The sequence below is a fragment of the Ascaphus truei genome, chromosome 6 (genome assembly GCF_040206685.1).
Source record: "Ascaphus truei isolate aAscTru1 chromosome 6, aAscTru1.hap1, whole genome shotgun sequence".
NCBI lineage: Eukaryota > Metazoa > Chordata > Amphibia > Anura > Ascaphidae > Ascaphus > Ascaphus truei.
The window spans coordinates 62,567,137-62,583,740 of NC_134488.1; the positions used below are offsets into that span (position 1 = coordinate 62,567,137).

The window sequence follows — 16,604 nt, forward strand, 5'->3', positions numbered from 1 at the left end:
TGTAGTGGTATGTATAGATTCCTGCACTACCAACCCTTCGGAATAGCAGTTTGTGGCTGTAAATTGGACTACAGTATGTACAGTTCTATACTCCTTAGTCACACTATAAAAATATAAAAGTATTATTATTTAAAAAGACAGATGGGGAAAATTCCTCTGCCACATGCAAGAGCAGCCAGCGTGAGGAAACCACTGTAGAGACCTCTACCTGCACATTTTATGCCGTGCTCCTCAGCTTTAAATCTCCCCACCTAAGAAGCAAGGTCAGGAGGGGAGAGAAATATTCCTTTGGCCTCTGGGTTTGTTAGGCTCTACCACTTTTTTATTTCGTCACAGAACCGCCAAGGAAAGAAAGCATGGAATCCCTGGCAGGTGGCGCTATTTAACCTGGACCAAAATCTACTGTTGGAAACAATTGACATCTCCCTACTATACAAAATGTACTGAAGACAATGGAGATCAGTTAATGCATGGTTTATTGTTAAAAACTGTTGACAGTGAAAGGGTTAATAATCCCCAGTGCCAACAAGCATCATACATGATTTTCAATCCAAGTCAAACCATAACACCTTCTTTCAGAAGTTGTTTCATCATTTGTGTTTCGTTGCATCACCAGTTTAAAAATATATATTTTCAGCTGATAATAAAAAAAAGAAGTTATTTAATAATCATACTGTAGTTTTTTTGCTGTATGAGTACCCCCCCCATGGGCCACTTAAATATAGCAGCAACAATAATTAGCATCTTCGATTACTCACTGGATTGTTTGCAAAAATATAGATTTATAAAAAAATAAAGCTTTTATGAAGGATTGTACTTTTAGACTCAAATCCACAAAAGGGTGTCTAAGCGTTAGCACACCTTTACGCCGAAGCATATGAATGGGGGCTGAGGCGTGCTAAAGCTTAGCACCCTTTTGTGGATCTGGGCGTTAATATTCAGCCAGCTTCGGTTCACTCCAATTTGCAAATTCAGTCGGGTGTTTAAGGAAAGATGTACACAGAGGCGCACCGGAAGTAAAAGCATCATTTATACCAACTAAAAAAAAAGGACATAAAACAACAAAAACAGTGGATGGAGACAGTTAAAGGAGAAAAAGTCCTGTTCTTTGTAAGGACACCTTAGGGATCTTCACGATACACCTCCGCTGTGAGATGTGACCTCTGCGTACTTCTTTTCTTTTGAGATCCCCTGGGATGGATTTTTATGGTGAGGTGGAGCATCCCCGAAAAGGAAGGTGATCCAGGCACACGGACGTCTCAAGAAGTAGTTTAATTCAGCTAAGAAACCAATGTTGACTGCCACGCTGTCTTTGTCAAGGTGAGGGCATCCCAACACAGCAAGGTAGGAGTGGGTGTGTAACACTGCTGGGGGCACAGCCAACAGATTTTGTTAAACCATTTGCTGCCAAAGGGGAAAACCGGGGCTACAAAGTTCCAGAATGCTTATGAAACAGATTGAACACTGACCTGGGTTGCTGCACCTTTGGGTGCTGCCTACAATTATATATTAACCATTTTGCTACTAGCGGGGCCTGCAACATTACAAGACGACACAAGTTCTGCATTTATATATTGCAATATTGCTGAAAAGAAGACACGCTGTGCACTTACCGCCTCTGCTGCCAGAGAGCCCTGCAATCTATTGCAGGCCTCACTGGCGGGGGAGGGGTTAATAATTGCAGGATTATGCTTTGTTAAGTTTATGGGTAAATGGTCGCGCTCTGCAGATCTCCCACTGGTCAAGTTATTAATGGAGGGACGCTCTGCAGAGCTCTGTCCCCAATTAGGGAGGGACGCTCTGCAAGTCTCTGTTCCCAGTCAGCGAGTGATACTCTAGAGCAGGGGTGCGCAAACTGAGGGACACAAGATTTTGCAGGAGGGGGCGCGGCGGTTACAGAGGCCCCACGCTCTTCCCCAAGGCATTTAAAAATTAAATGCCGGGGGAGGAGTGAGGCCTCTTTAACTTCTCTTACCTGCTTTCAGTCGGCTCTTCGGTGCCAGGTCACGTGATGTCACATGATCTGCGGCGTCATTTGACGACGGGTTCTAGGACAGGGGGCCGCGCAAGCGCTTGGACTGCCAGGCAGGGGCGCACAGCTGAGAAATGTTGCGCACCCCTGCAGTCTATAGCCTCGTGCTGTATAGCTGGTGCAGCTGCTCCCCCCAGCTCTCTGCATCCTTGTGCGCCTCACAGCAGAGCTTCCAGCTGAGCGGGACCTGCTCCTCCCCGTGGTAAGCCCCAGCGATCGCTCCGGCCATGGTAGCGATGGTGTCGGTGTCTCCCCCCAACGAGATGCAGAAGGCGATGGTGCGCTGCAGGCTGTTGTATTGGGAGGGCAGCTCTGCCACGGGATCCATGCAGCGGAGGAACGCGTAGATAGCGGTGGGGACGGATTCTAGGGCAGCGATGCCGTTACCTGGAGGTAGAAGGGGAACAACAAGCAGGGTCATATTACAAAGCCCTGGATATAGCCACTGTATGCATTAGAGAGGTGCCCTATGGGGTAACAGTAAGGTCTTGGAAAAGGCAGCACCTGTTCTAAATAGCAGTATCAGATCGGTGTGACCTTGGTCTTGTCACTTCAGCTCTGTGCGCTACGGGCAGTAACTATTAGATTGTAAGCTCCTGGAGGCAGGGCTTTAAATTCTACCACAGAAAAGTTTGTCAGCACTAAATAAAGAGTGAGTGTGTGTAACATCAAAATGACTTAATTGGATACATCAGTAACAATTTCACCCAAAGGGGCATGTGGCACATTGCAAACAGTTGTCATATAGCCCCCCCCCCCCCTGCTGTCAGTGCCCCCTCCCCAGCAGGGAAAGTGTAGCTCTGATGTCACCAAGTAGCTTTTCCCTTGTATCTTTGCATCAGATGTTCCTACAGTTAAAAAAAACTCACCCAGTTCAGCCACCACATCATTCCGTGACACATGGCCTCTCTCTAAAAACTCTCTTATCTTCTTCAGGCGACTGCAGTAGGGGAACTCTTCCAGTTCCAGTCTGTAAGGAGAACTGTGATATTAACCACTGACAATGATCTCACCAATCTGATTTGCCCACGGAGAACTTAACACACAATATGTCCTGCTCATTCACTGTGCGTGACGTATATTAGAGATGCAATCCTACCATTTAAGGAAAAGGTGGAATCTATACGTCAGACCATCCCCTCTGTTTCCTCCTCCCATCCTACACTGCTTCCCAACTCTCCTCCTGCCTTCCTGGACTCTTTCCGCTGTCTCAGAGGAGGATGTGTCACTGCTGATCTCCTCTTCTCCCTCTACCACCTGCCCTCTTGACCCCATTCCCTCCCATCTCCTAAAACCTCTTGTTCCTACTATAACCCCTACGCTCACACACATTTTTAACTCCTCCCTCTACTCTGGTACCTTTCCCTCCTCCTTCAAACATGCAACAGCTATACCATTACACAAAAACAGCAAGCTTGACCATACCTGTCTCTCTATCGACCTGTTTCCCTCCTGCCTTTTGTCTCTAAACTCCTTGAACGTCTTGTATTCTCTCGCTTGTTCTACTTTCTCAACACCTATTCTCTCCTAGACCCTCTACAATCTGGCTTCCGCACTGCTCACACGACTGAAACAGCCCTCACTAAAATAACTAATGACCTCCATGCTGCCAAAGACAGAGGTCATTACACTCTGCTCATATTACTCGACCTCTCTGCAGCATTTGACACTGTGGTATTCGAAGCTCTATCCTGGATCTCCCCTTACCTCTCCCATCGTACTTTCAGTGTCTCTTCTGCTAACACGTCCTCCTCCTCTATCGATCTCTGTGGGGGTACCCCAGGGCTCTGTCCTGGGACCTCTTCTCTTTTCACTGTACACACTTTCTCTAGGTGACCTAATCGCATCTCTTGGGTTTAAATATCACCTCTATGCTGACGACACTCAAATTTACCTTTCTACCCCTGACCTTACACCTGCTTTACAGACCAAAGTTTCTGAATGTCTCACTTCAATATCACCCTAGATGGCCCTACACCGACAAACTTAACATGGCAAAAACCGAGCTCCTCATACCCCCCAAACCTGGCCCTACAACCTCCTTCCTAGGGGTCACACTCTACTCCTCTCTCACATTTTCCTCTCACATTCAAAACGTTTCTAAAACCCATCATTTTTCCTCTGCAATATTACAAAGATATGCCCTTTCCTCTGTTGTTCGACTGCTACAACTCTGACACAGCCCCTCATTCTCTACCGTCTCGATTACTGCAACCTCCTGCTGTCCGGCCTTCCTGCCTCTCACCTGTCTAACCTACAATCTATCCTAAACGCTGCTGCCAGAATCATTCTACTCTTTCCTAAATCTATCTCAGCGTCTCTCCTTTTGAAATCACTTTGGCTTCCTATCAAATCCCGCATCTCACACTCAACTCTCCTGCTCACTTTTAACGCTTTACACTCTTCTGCTCCTCCTTACATCGCAGCCCTAATTTCTCGCTATGCTCCATCCCAACTTTTGCGTTCTGCTCAAGGATGTCTTCTCTCTACCCCCTTTGTATCTAAAGCCCTCTCCTGCCTTAAACCTTTTTCAATGATTGCCCCACACCTCTGGAATGCCCTTCTCATCAATACCCAACTAGCACCCTTCTCTATCCATCTTAAGACACCCTTTCTTAAAGAAGCATACGAGTAGCACCGTGGATAATACTAGACATATGATACAAAGCTTGGCCCCCTGCAGATGCAATTACCAGAATGCCCTCCTACTGTCTCTGTACGTTCTCCCGACCTACCAATTAGATTGTAAGCTCTTCGGAGCAGGGACTCCTCTTCCGAAATGTTACTTTTATGTCTGAAGCAGTTATTCCCATGATCTATTTGTTATTTATATGTTTGTCACGTGTATTACTACTGAAGCGCTATGTACACAAATAGCGCTATATAAAGACATACATACATCTCTAGTTTTGAAGACGACACAAAAGAAGCAAAGCAGTTTGTAAATGCAGCAAAAAGTACACGGCCACCAAAAATTGCTTGATTTATTCTTGGGAGACCAAAGCTGCATCCTATCATGTATTTGAGATTAGACAACTGCATTAAAAACGGCCGTCATACTCAACACAGCTTCATAGGGCAAGTATTTCATGGTAATGCCCTTTCAAGCCATATAGGTTGAAGTGAATGAGCCTGATGGTGTACGGAGGCTTTGTGACATTTACGAAACCTGGGTCATATTATTTATTAACTTGAGCGGTGTTTGTCTCTTTACCGTATGTTTCAATCACAGACTATCAGCTTATCTAGAGGAGGGTGATCATTACGCTACTCACTCCCGGGCGTCAGAACGGGACTTCTCGTCTGCTTCCACATCGTGCATGTGAGAGAGAAGGTGCTGCAGGAACGTCTCCCGACTCTGCTCCCCCTGTAGGGCGAAGTGCACAGCCAGGGCCTGCAGGATTGCCCCATTGTACCCAAGAGAGGAGGCGTGAGTCAGCTCTCCGCTGGTCTTGGCGTACTGCTCACAGAGAGACAAAGAGGCAACTGTAACTACCGAGAAGACAAGGGCTAATTTCCCTGCCTTTCCCTCTGCATGAAAGATAGATGGGACCTATGTCCAGTGAATCAGTTACTTTTACCACATGGTGACAGGGACACAAGATACCTACGGCCCACGGTTCTGTTCAGTCATGATGACACATGCACCTGGGCCTTAAGGGCAACTGAATGTGCTCCTTTAATGCATGGTGACAAAGTGATACATATTGCATGGTCCAATGGCCCACTAAGTCTCATACAGAGTGACAAATGTATTGTACAATATTGTACAGTTTGTACAGTCCCTTCAAGAACAGGGTGACGGGATCTACATCTCAAAGAGACTGACCTTCCAACAATAAGATGACATAATGAGTGAACATATATCCCAGAGGCTGGCACAATGACATTAAAAACACATACAGCATTGCGACAGATAGAAGGAACCTTTATCCTTCCCACTGCAGGGTGGTACATCTGTTCTTATATAGAGTGACGAGCAGAAAGCACAAGCATAGCCGTCCAGACTGGGGTACATATCTACCAAAGGTAAAACTCTAATGCATCACGCTTTGTAGGTTAGTAGTCAAGGTGGGGGAACAGATGCTTTGCAACACAAAGCAAATAAAAACCCACAGCTGTACGAAACTGACCCGTATGATGTCCTGAAGGCCAGGGTAGGCTAGCGGGATGCCCACCACCCTCATGGCTGCTCCGTTACCGTATGACCCTTTGCCGTCAAACTGCTCCTTGGCCGGTGTGAACACACTCCTGTACTCTCCACTGGCCACCTTCTCGAACACATGAACCACCGCCATCCCATATCCTCGATCAGGGTCATTGTTGTACTCATCAGTAAACCTGGCATTCAAAAAAAGGCATTGCTATTTCAGGAGGGAACAGCAGCCTCATCCCCAACAGAGACACACACATCACTGCGAAATGCTCAAAGAACTAGATTGGTCATCACTCGAGTCTAGGCGCAAAGTTCACCTTTCCTGTCTTGCCTTCAAATACTTTCTGGGCAAGCTACCCAGCTACCTGAACAAGCTCCTCACTTCTACCACATGCAGCACCTATCACCTGAGATCTGACTCCAAAAGACTGTTCATGGTCCCAAGGCTCAACAAAGTATCCGGCCGCTCCTCCTTCTCTTACCGTGCACCCCAAAACTGGAACAATCTACCGGAGACTCTAACATCCACCACCAGTCTACGTTCTTTCAAAACTAAGGCTGTCTCACATTTTAATCTGGTCTGTAACTGTTACATAAGCCTATAATAAACATCTTCTCTAACTGTGCATGCAATGTATTGTATATAATGTATACCCTGTTCATTTATGTAACTGTATTTGTAACCATGTATTATTTGTCATATTAACTATGTCCAGGACATACTTGAAAACGAGAGGTAACTCTCAATGTATTACTTCCTGGTAAAACATTTTATAAATAAATAAATAATTAGACCAATTTAAAAACGCTGCAAACTTTTGTTTACCATGGAAGTGTTATCATAAAAACAATCATACTTATCTGATTTTTCTGCTGGTGCCAATCATCTACATTTAACCTAATAAACAGGTCACTGTCCCTAGTTTAATTTATGGATGATCTTTTAACTTCACTGGCAAAAAAAGGAATTAAGTAGCAGAGCTAGAAAGTGCTAATTCCGTTAATTAACAGACTGAAGATCAAAGTCAAGTGAATGGCCACTGCGCATAAGAAATGTGTGCTCTACCTAAATAATCTAGTTTAAAGCTTATTCTGTAACTGCCCTCTCTGGGTTGGGATTTCAGACCTTCCTTACATTCTTACCTATTGGCCAGATCCTCTGCATTAAATTCCGGGTTGGCCAGCACAGACTGCACGACCGATCTCGCCATGGCTGTGTCATCTGTATACGTCAGGGCTTCCAGTAGGGATGCGAGAAGGAGAGAGAAGGCAGAAACATCATCTACTGCCAGCTTAGTAAAGTCTATTGGATTTGGAGGAGATCACATCAACATTAAGACGATGCTTAGCCTGCAACACGACAGTTAATGCATCTTATAGAAGATGATCCTCTGACCATCTCACTTGGGATCAAAACCAGGGCACTTATATCATTCAACCACAAAATACTCCTTTCTTCCAAAGAAGCGACTCAGCACTGTATAATGTGCAGCAAAAGTTCAGAGTACAATAACATGAGGAAGGAACACCATTAAAAAAAAGTTTGAGATGTTTTTACTTGTGATCCTAGTGGACGAAGCGGATGGCAGAGCCACTCCTCCCTTTCTTCCTCCCCCCCACCCCCAATGTTACTTTTTTCCCCTTTTCTTTATAGGAACCAATTGAAACTCAATATATTGTAAGTCCAATCAAACCATTATCTATGTACCTGCGATTGTATAATTTGGTAAAAAAAAACAATTTTACTCCCTTGTATTGTTTTTCCATTGTCGTATTATTATTATTTATCTGTACTTACCGTTATTTCTGTTTGTGTTATGCTGAAAAACCCAATAAAAATATTGGAACCAAAAAAAGTTTTATTACTATCACATTTAAAAGAATGCAGGTTAGGGAGAATATACATCTTAGCTCACTACCAGCTTTGCCAGTACCACTCCATCAGGGGTATGCTTAGCGGTCATTTTTGAAGCGGCTGAACGTGGTTTGGGACTGTGCCTTTAGATTGCCTCAAGGTAGATTTAACAAATACAAAACAGAAGGTGAATACTGTGTAACAATATATGGAAGACTGTTGCATGGAAACCTTTAAAATGTACACAAAGTACTCTGTAAAACACAAAGCTGAGAATGTCATGGAGGTGGTATATAGAAAGTACAGTGGTGAAGCCCGTTTTAAAGCTGCAGTTCAGTCTTTTTTTTTTTTTTTTTTTTTTTTACATTTATTTTTTTACTTCAATAGTTTTATGTGCAATCTCTAATTACCTAAAGAACAGTATAGCTGCAGCTCAATTCGTTTTCCATGTATTGATAGGTCGAAATTTGGTGACATATTAAAAGCTGGCATTTGTTTATAATCTGCTTGACTGGCAGTGGAAGCTCATGAATATTCATGAGCACTCCTGCACTGACAAGTGCTAGAGGGATGGCAGGGCTGACAAAGGGGTGTGCCAGAGCTTGTGACAGGACATGAAGGGGCAGTGCCTTAGCAAATGGCTGTTAAAATAGAATACAAGAAAATTGGTCTTTCAAAGTTGTTTTTTTTAAAACAGAAAATGCTAAAAGTATTTTTTCTTACTACAGAACTGATTTATTAAAAAAAAAAAAACATGCAGGATATTGACTGAACTGCAGCTTTAATGACTAACTTGTCTAGAATGTTACATTCCATGAACATACCACGCAGACACTGCATGAAACACTGTGATCGGTCTCCGTGTTATACAATGTAACAGCTTTCCCTCAGCACACACATTGTACAGTATATACTGTATATGGTGAAAAGTGCTATGTAGAACAATGCAAACCATTGAAAATTTACCCATTTTTCACAACCAAAAATAAATAAAATGTGCACACTTTTCATAGATCGCTAGCAGTTCACCCACTTAAACCCCTGCATCTTCACTTGAAGCAGTAAAAAAAAAAAAAGTCACTAACCTACATGTGTGTATTTTTAATAAACCAGTTCTGTAGTATATATATATTAAAAATCTATATCTATCTATATCTATCTCTATCTCAACCCCGTTATAACGCGATCCGTTACAACACGAACCGCTTATAACGCGATGCAAGCCTGTCTCCCAATTTTTGTATTTATGAATACTTTACAACACGATTAGGTATCTTAAATACTTTATTGTACAATACATACAATTGTACATAATTTCTAACGCGATCCGCTTATAACAACGCGATGTGATTCTGTGGACCCCAAGCACAGCGTTATAGGGGGGTTGAGAGAGATAGATTTATAGATGTGTGTGCGTGCGAGCGCGCGCACACGCACACACATACACGTGTGTGTATTTATTTTATTAAATTATTATTTCTACCCCCCCCCCCCCCCAATTCTTAATGCCATTTTTAATGCATTTCCTGTGGTTGCTATAGCGGATCTTGGCACACTTCCCCAGCAGTGCAAGTTCTTTCACAACAACTTATCACAAACAGAAAAGTGCAGCTGTGGCTGAGCTGCAAACTATAACAATAGACAATGGTACCTTGGTAATATAAGGTTACATTGTAGCTGCTGAACAAAACTGAGTACCCGCAGAGGGGATGAATAGTAGAGTCCCTTACTCAGTGCACAACCTCTGAGATGTTGCAGTAATTGCTCTGAATGGGTGTAATTGCCCATACGGTAGACACAATTGATGATGGTAGCTATAATGGATTCCGAAGGCCGAATCCCCAGTGGCGTGCACAATGGCGTGCACGCGCCACACACCACAGCCCTCTATGGGGCAGGCCCCAGTGGCTGTGTGTGGGCGCACAAAGCGCTGTGATGCGTACGCTAGCAGGGAAGACAAGAATTTTGTCTTCCTGTGCAGCGATGTGGTCATGTGGGCGACACGGAGCCAATGGCAGGGCAGATATGCCCCATCATGGCCACGCACTCCCCTACAGACCGCCGCTGTAGTCTCTGCACGCGCCACTCAGCGCTCGGACTGGGGCTGTAGCTTAAAGCTATGGCCCCAGTGGTCATGGCTGCACACGCGCCATGAGGGGGGGGGGCAGTGGGGACGCGGCCATGACGTCACGCAGCTGATTCGCCCTCATTGGCTGAACCGCCACCGTAACGTTGCCAATGCTCGGCCGCCGCATCATACTTTGTGGGTGCGCACACACTGACTGGGGCCTACCCCACAGAAGGCTGTGCTCTGGTGTGTGGCGCGCAGCAGCGGCCACTGGGAACCTAGCCTAAGGCCGCAGCCAGGCTGGCAGCGAGGTCTCGATCGAGCACCCTGCCGTGAGAACAGGGGCGATTTGTGTCCAGCGTAGTTGCGCGCGCAGGGGGGCCGTGCCCGTGACGTCACGTGAGCGGTTCACCCTCATTGGCTGAACCACGCACGTGACCAGGGCAAGTGCGACAAAATCAAAAGACTTTGTCTCGCCAAGCAGCTGAGCGCTGACAACTCATGTGCGAGCGCACACGCACGCTGGTCAAAACACAATGTCGCAATGTGTTTGATCGCGAGCACGCATGTGCGCTCTCAGCCTGGACGAGCCCTAAGACGATTACTGAATGGAGGGAAAGCAGTGATACTGTATGGTCCAATGAGTGAATTACAATTTAAACGTTAATGAGTACCCTCTTAAAATGAATAAACAGATTACATACAATAATTGCAATAATATAATGATGGAGTGCTAAATATACAGTGAATAGTTACTTAATTTAAATAGTAAAAACAAATAAGGTAGTGCGTCCTAGGGACAGCAGCCCCACTTGCAATCTATATGCAATGCGGGGTCGCTTGATCAGTACTGTTAATTCAGCCCAAATCTGCCTATACTGGAGGAGGACTCATACAAATATCAGGTCTCACCAACCTGGTCTCATACCCAGCATATAACCTAATATACAAAGGTCTACGGAAATTCAGTCAGCAGTTAACACCTCTATATTATAGATGTAGCCATGCCACCTTTGGCTACTAACCTGCCCTACCCCTGGCAGTAAGCCCTGCTAGAATCAGGCTGCCAGTTGTCAACATGGGGTTTTTCCCCTCCTTGGTGCTCTGTACTTGAATGACAGTGGGAGGTGGTGAGATTAGGCCTGAGCATGTCCAATCATGGGATAGACCTGGTGCCTTCCTCCTAGCTGTACTTAAGGGCAGTGCTGCCCCAAATTTAGCAGTACCTCTACCCACTTGAGAGGCAGGTCACACAGCCAAGAGCCTAACTATTGGGCCTTCTCTGGTCCTCTTCCCCTCGGGGGAGAGCAAGTGTGTACCATACCTCTGCCCCTGCTAGAGGCAGGGAAGAGCTGGGACTGCTGTGGGGGCCCTTGGCCTGTAGTGAAGGTCCAGGCACCATCCTTCAGTGAGTGGCTGCATTGGGCAGAACTCTGCCGTGTACTGTGCTTCACAGGGTGAGAATAAACCGTTCCTGTTATACTCCCGCCTAGTGTGTGATCTTACTGGGGGAGAGGTGAAAGTTCTACTGTAGGAGATCATCTCCACCTACCTGGAGCCTACAGCAGATGGAGGTGCTGCACTGCTAGAGAACCATGTGGGTAATGTACCCCAGAAACCTGATCCTCTGTCCCCACTACCATCGGCGGACGACTCAGCCCTCCTGTTACCAGCAGGTATCATGCACCACACGACCAGTAATGGCAGAATCTCCCAGAAGTGGGGGAAACACCGTTACATAGGTATATTACTATGACCTATTAAACAAGTAAATTAGTCACATACTGAATGGTAGTGCCTAAGTGCTCAAACTCTAACCTCACTACTTGGCCCCTACAGACACAGAGAGTCAGACCAGCTGCTGGGAAGGGAAGAGCTTCTGCCTATCAGACAAGTATAAACTAATAGTCCTACAGGTCATGAGATCTGTGATACCCTGTGTGATCATAGTTAGAAAATGCTATTTAGCAGCCAACAAGGTATGTAACCTATTCAAATCAGGAGAGGGCGAATGAGATCCCTCCAGTATGCCAGGTGAGACCTGTGGGAGACTGGTGACCGTCGGAGTCTCAGACGGCGTGGTAGGACGAGGACCCGTCTGATCGGCGAGGAGCATGCAGCATTTGCTGCCCCCCCCCCCCCCCCAACGGACTGTGCACTGACTGATCACGTCAGAGCATGTGAACCTGACGCACACGTTTCACGTGTTCTGACATGCTTTGTCAAGGGGAAAATAAGGACCTCCCATAGAGCACCTAAAGTACCCCGTCATGCAAATGGCACAGTGCTAGGCACGTGAAAGCTTGCCGAATGGTTAACCCCTAGGGTGCTGGTGTCGATGGTCCTGGGCTTGTGCTTCGCAGTCTGCAAGTTCAGGAGCATTGTGCACCGCACAAAAAGCATACGAAAGTATCACTGCTTTCCCTCCATTCAGTAATAGTCTTAAGAATTCATTACAGCTACTAACATCAATTGTGTCTGCCGTATGGGAAATTAGACCCATTCAAAAGCAATTACTGTGACATCTCAGAGGTTGTGCACTGAGTAAGGGACTCTACTCTTCATCCCCTCTGCAGGAACTAATTTTTGTTCCCACTTCCCTTAAGTGCACTCATTGAGTCACATTTACTTCTAATGCTGAGCGGTGGGGCTTTTTTTTATGTTTAAGATAGAGCTGCTGAGTTACACTTACTGAAGGATTGATTGGAAGTGAAAGGCGGCCATTACGTGAACCCTGGGAAGCAGAATCTTTGATGCATATATTAAAACAAAAAATTAAGTTGGTGCGAGCCAACTTTTGACCTGCAAAATACGCTATGTTCAACTTCTTTTCAAAACATTGTCACAGGGCTGCGATTCCAGCACTTTGCAAATGCGAAATAGCGTAGTTTGAGCAATTTAGACAGTTTCGTCAGAACTCTATGGCAAAAATGTGAACGTTCTGCAACTTACCCAAACTTTTTCCAAAGTTTGAGCGGAACAGAGGTGAACTAAATCACTGCAGGTTCGCAGATCACTAATGTCGATTTATCTATATATTGGATATGCATAATATTTATAGAATATATTTGGGTGCCTTGTAAAGATAAAGATCTAGATACCAAATACAGCTGATCAATGCAGATGTAAGGACAGATAACAGAGTATAAGTACATATGAAGATAAACAGTATAGGCAGCAGATGTGCCATCTACAGGATAGAGAATAGTTTATATGTATACTATACAAAAATGTGTAATATACAGACAGATGTAGAATATATGCACCATTTGCAGTTCCTGTGTGTATAACACACACACACACACACACACACACACACAACACACTATAACCCAGTTTTACACGCAGTTGAACATAGACATCTCCCACGCATTACTTTCTCTCCACCGTTCACACTTTCTTTTCATCCCGCTCACCTCCCTCCTGCTTGTCTCCCTTCTCCACCGTCCCCAGGTACTCGCACAACCAGCGATTGCTCACCGAGGTCTGACCCTCGAACACCGCGCCCAGGCAGTCCCCGAGCAGCGCCCCTAGTAAGGAGCCCCGGAACCGAGACACCGCGGCGGGCAGCCTCCCTGCCCCGGCCGACATCCTTCCTCACACTACCTGAGACGGGCTGCGACAGTGCACCTGACACAACCAGGCCTCAGACAGACCAGCCAATCAGAGGAGTCCCTGTGTAGAGTTTCCCCGGAAAGCAACCAACCACGGGAGGAGTTTGGCGGGCCCGCGTCATCCAAACAGATGGTATCTAGAGAAACGGAACGGAATGCTGACCAAACACAGAGCGCGAACCGGCAGCGCTAGCCAATCAGAGGCTAGAAAGGGAGTTGACGCCAAGAGTGTGATAGGTTGTCATAATAACGGTTCAGGGGTGACACAGGGAAAACGGGCACGTGGGAACCCACCCCTGAGAGGGATTAATATGTCTAAAATAAAAGGAAACGGGGTTCTGCAAGGGACGGTAGTGAGATTATTGTGGGAAATTAAGGCGCTGTGAGGTTAATGATGGTTTTATTTACCCCTATTATCCAACAGTCACTTCCAACTCAGTCTCTTTTTGGTGTCTTCATATTTCCCCTGTAACCGCTGTAAAGCATAATGTGGCAGTAAGGGAGGACTGGGAGCCTATATAATAATAGTGAGGTTCTGGGTTTAATGGAAAGACTGATAACCCCATTATGCCTCAGTTGTGTTTTTAAATGGGGGTTCCTAATAACCGTTGGATTCCCTGGGCATCCTTAAAGGGCTCCTTACAATTATCAGGTCATTTAAAACTATCAAATACAGAAAAATATACACTGCATCTGAGTTACATACAATGCATCTGATCTCAGATGCGCTATTAGACAGGGTTGGGGTTCCTTACAATACATCTGATCACAGAGGCGCTATTAGAGAGGGTTTGCGTTCCTTACAATGCATCTAATCTCAGATGCGCTATTAGGCTGCGGCCAGGCTGGGAGCGTGTGCTCTGCTTGGCCGGGCAATTTCTGGCCAGCTAGTTGTGCGCGCAGGGGGCCCGGCCATGACGTCACAGAGCTGGTTTGCCCTCATTGGGCGAACCGCTGACGTGACGCATCAGCGAGCAGCCAAATCAAATTTCTCGCCAAGCAGCAAGGGCACAGGCACCCACCCTTACCCTGGACAAGGGCATTGAGTTATTCTGATCGCGCTGGGCATTCCCGCGCAGTTCGCTACACCCTGGCCGCAGCCTTAGAGAGGGTTGGGGTTCTTTACAATGCATCTGATCTCAGAGGCGCTATTAAAGAGTGTTGGGGTTCCTTACAATACATCTGATCTCAGACGTGCTATTGGAGAGGGTTGGGGTTCCTTACAATGCATCTGATCTTAGACACGCTATTGGAGAGGGTTGGGATAAGTATAGGGTTCCTTAACCAAGAAAAAAGGTTGAAAATCACCGATCTAGAGTCACCTCCAGCCCTGCACATTTCACTTGGTTGTCTCCACAAGAATTGCGCCCATTTGGAGTTGGCTGTACGGGTTAATGGAGGGGGCTCTGTGGAGCCCACAGTGCATTTCAACCTGTTTCACCTCCCACAAAAATAGTGATGGTGAATATTTTTCTGTACAAAGCAATTTTTTTTTAATGTAGCTCAATTTGAGTTTAAGTACTCAACAGGGTTGATAAAATATAACATTGACAAACCGCATATGTAATATATATTTTTTTTTTTTAAATTAAATATGTAAGTTTTAGCTTCACTGGGACAGTTCAACTGGAGTAATGAGGGAGAAGCAATTTTAAAAGGGATTCTTAAAATTACGAAACTATTGATGGGATGTGGAAATGACGAGCCATGGGGGATATAAGTGGGATTCTTAAAAAAATATAGGGTTCCTGGTGTCAATGTTGCCCTCTCCCCCGGTTTCTCTTGCCCAATAGTCACATTGACTTCCGCACACTCTCCTTTGTTGTTTCTATTGAACTGCTCAGTTGCCCACAAACAAGTGCATGTTTCTGGAAAGGACTTATGGCCCTGAGCTGACCCACATCTTCCTCAAGCTCTCCTGGAGTCCTGCATCCTCCAACCTGCTTCATTTACCACAGTAGGGTTCAGAGGAGCTGGAGGTGTCTACGGACAGTGGGATGTCTGAGCAATGGAAGGGTAACAATGTGGTGCAATGAAGGTGTCTGGGTGCTGGAGTGGACTGAGTACAGGGAAGACATTTATACTGCTTATTATCACGCAATTAATTCCTATTGCTCCATATAACTTCTATTGCCCCACATATGTGATCCCTGTAACAGCTCCATTTACTGCCTTCCAATGCTCCATACACCTCCTCGTATTGACCATATAACTTCCCTATAACACTTCCTTTTGCTCCATGTAACTGCTCCCTATAACTCCAAGGAGGATATTGGGACAATGAGGGGGTCTCACATGGGACCAGATGGGGAGAGGCTGTGCAGACTATGTGGAAGACTGTAAGAGCAATACATGGGGGTCTGGAGGTGGGCATAGGACAATAATGGGGGAATGGAAACAAGCAATTAATAAATGCTATTAACAGGATCCTTAAACTTATTTTTAACTTCTCCCAGGTACAAATTAAAATAAAAAAGCCAATATTGTATGTGATGCTTTTAACCCCATTGCCACCAGATATGCGGCAGTCCACTTTGGCAGTAAAGGGGTTAACATTTGTTTCATAGCTTGCCATGGATACATAACACCCCAACAAAAACAACGTCTTTCTTTCCATGCATTTTCAAACATTTGTGAAATCATCAGTTTGGTAAAAGCCGCCACAAGGTTTTTGTATTTGAAAATGTGTACTCAAAAAAAACAATTATAAAACATAGGAAAACAAGAAAAAACAGGGGGGGGGGGAGATTGTGTCTGGAATTTGGACAGATTCACCCATCTCTACTAAGATCACGTTTGTTCCGAGTCAGAAGTATTTTCTAAATTAGTACTCTGCAGTATTATTTTGACTTATTTGCCACCAGATCAGAGGACCATAT

At 45.4% G+C, this 16,604-nt stretch overlaps 1 protein-coding gene across 2 annotated transcripts; it reads right to left on the bottom strand.

The window, feature by feature from the left end:
- Positions 1-458: 458 nt before the first annotated feature.
- Positions 459-13,823, bottom strand: ADPRS (ADP-ribosylserine hydrolase). 2 transcript variants are annotated; one of them, XM_075604556.1, is made up of 6 exons: positions 13,528-13,823; positions 7,332-7,491; positions 6,166-6,373; positions 5,308-5,492; positions 2,902-3,002; positions 459-2,419 (listed from the first exon to the last, which is right to left on the bottom strand). In XM_075604556.1, exons 1-6 carry the CDS (start codon positions 13,700-13,702, stop codon positions 2,127-2,129), a joined length of 1,122 nt encoding a protein of 373 aa, XP_075460671.1. In that variant the 5' UTR covers positions 13,703-13,823; the 3' UTR covers positions 459-2,126. The 2 variants fall into 2 exon arrangements, with proteins under 2 accessions (XP_075460671.1, XP_075460672.1); XM_075604557.1 differs by having other exon boundaries at positions 7,332-7,425; positions 13,528-13,817.
- Positions 13,824-16,604: the final 2,781 nt, after the last annotated feature.

Coding starts and splice junctions, on each gene's coding strand:
- ADPRS (XM_075604556.1), bottom strand. CDS start 13,702: ATGTCGGCCGGGGCAGGGAGGCTGCCCGCCGCGGTGTCTCGGTTCCGG. Junction 3,003..5,307: donor TCCCGTTCTGACGCCCGGGA/GTGAGTAGCGTA, acceptor TTCTCCTTACAG/ACTGGAACTGGAAGAGTTCC. Junction 2,420..2,901: donor TGATGTGGTGGCTGAACTGG/GTGAGTTTTTTT, acceptor TTCTACCTCCAG/GTAACGGCATCGCTGCCCTA.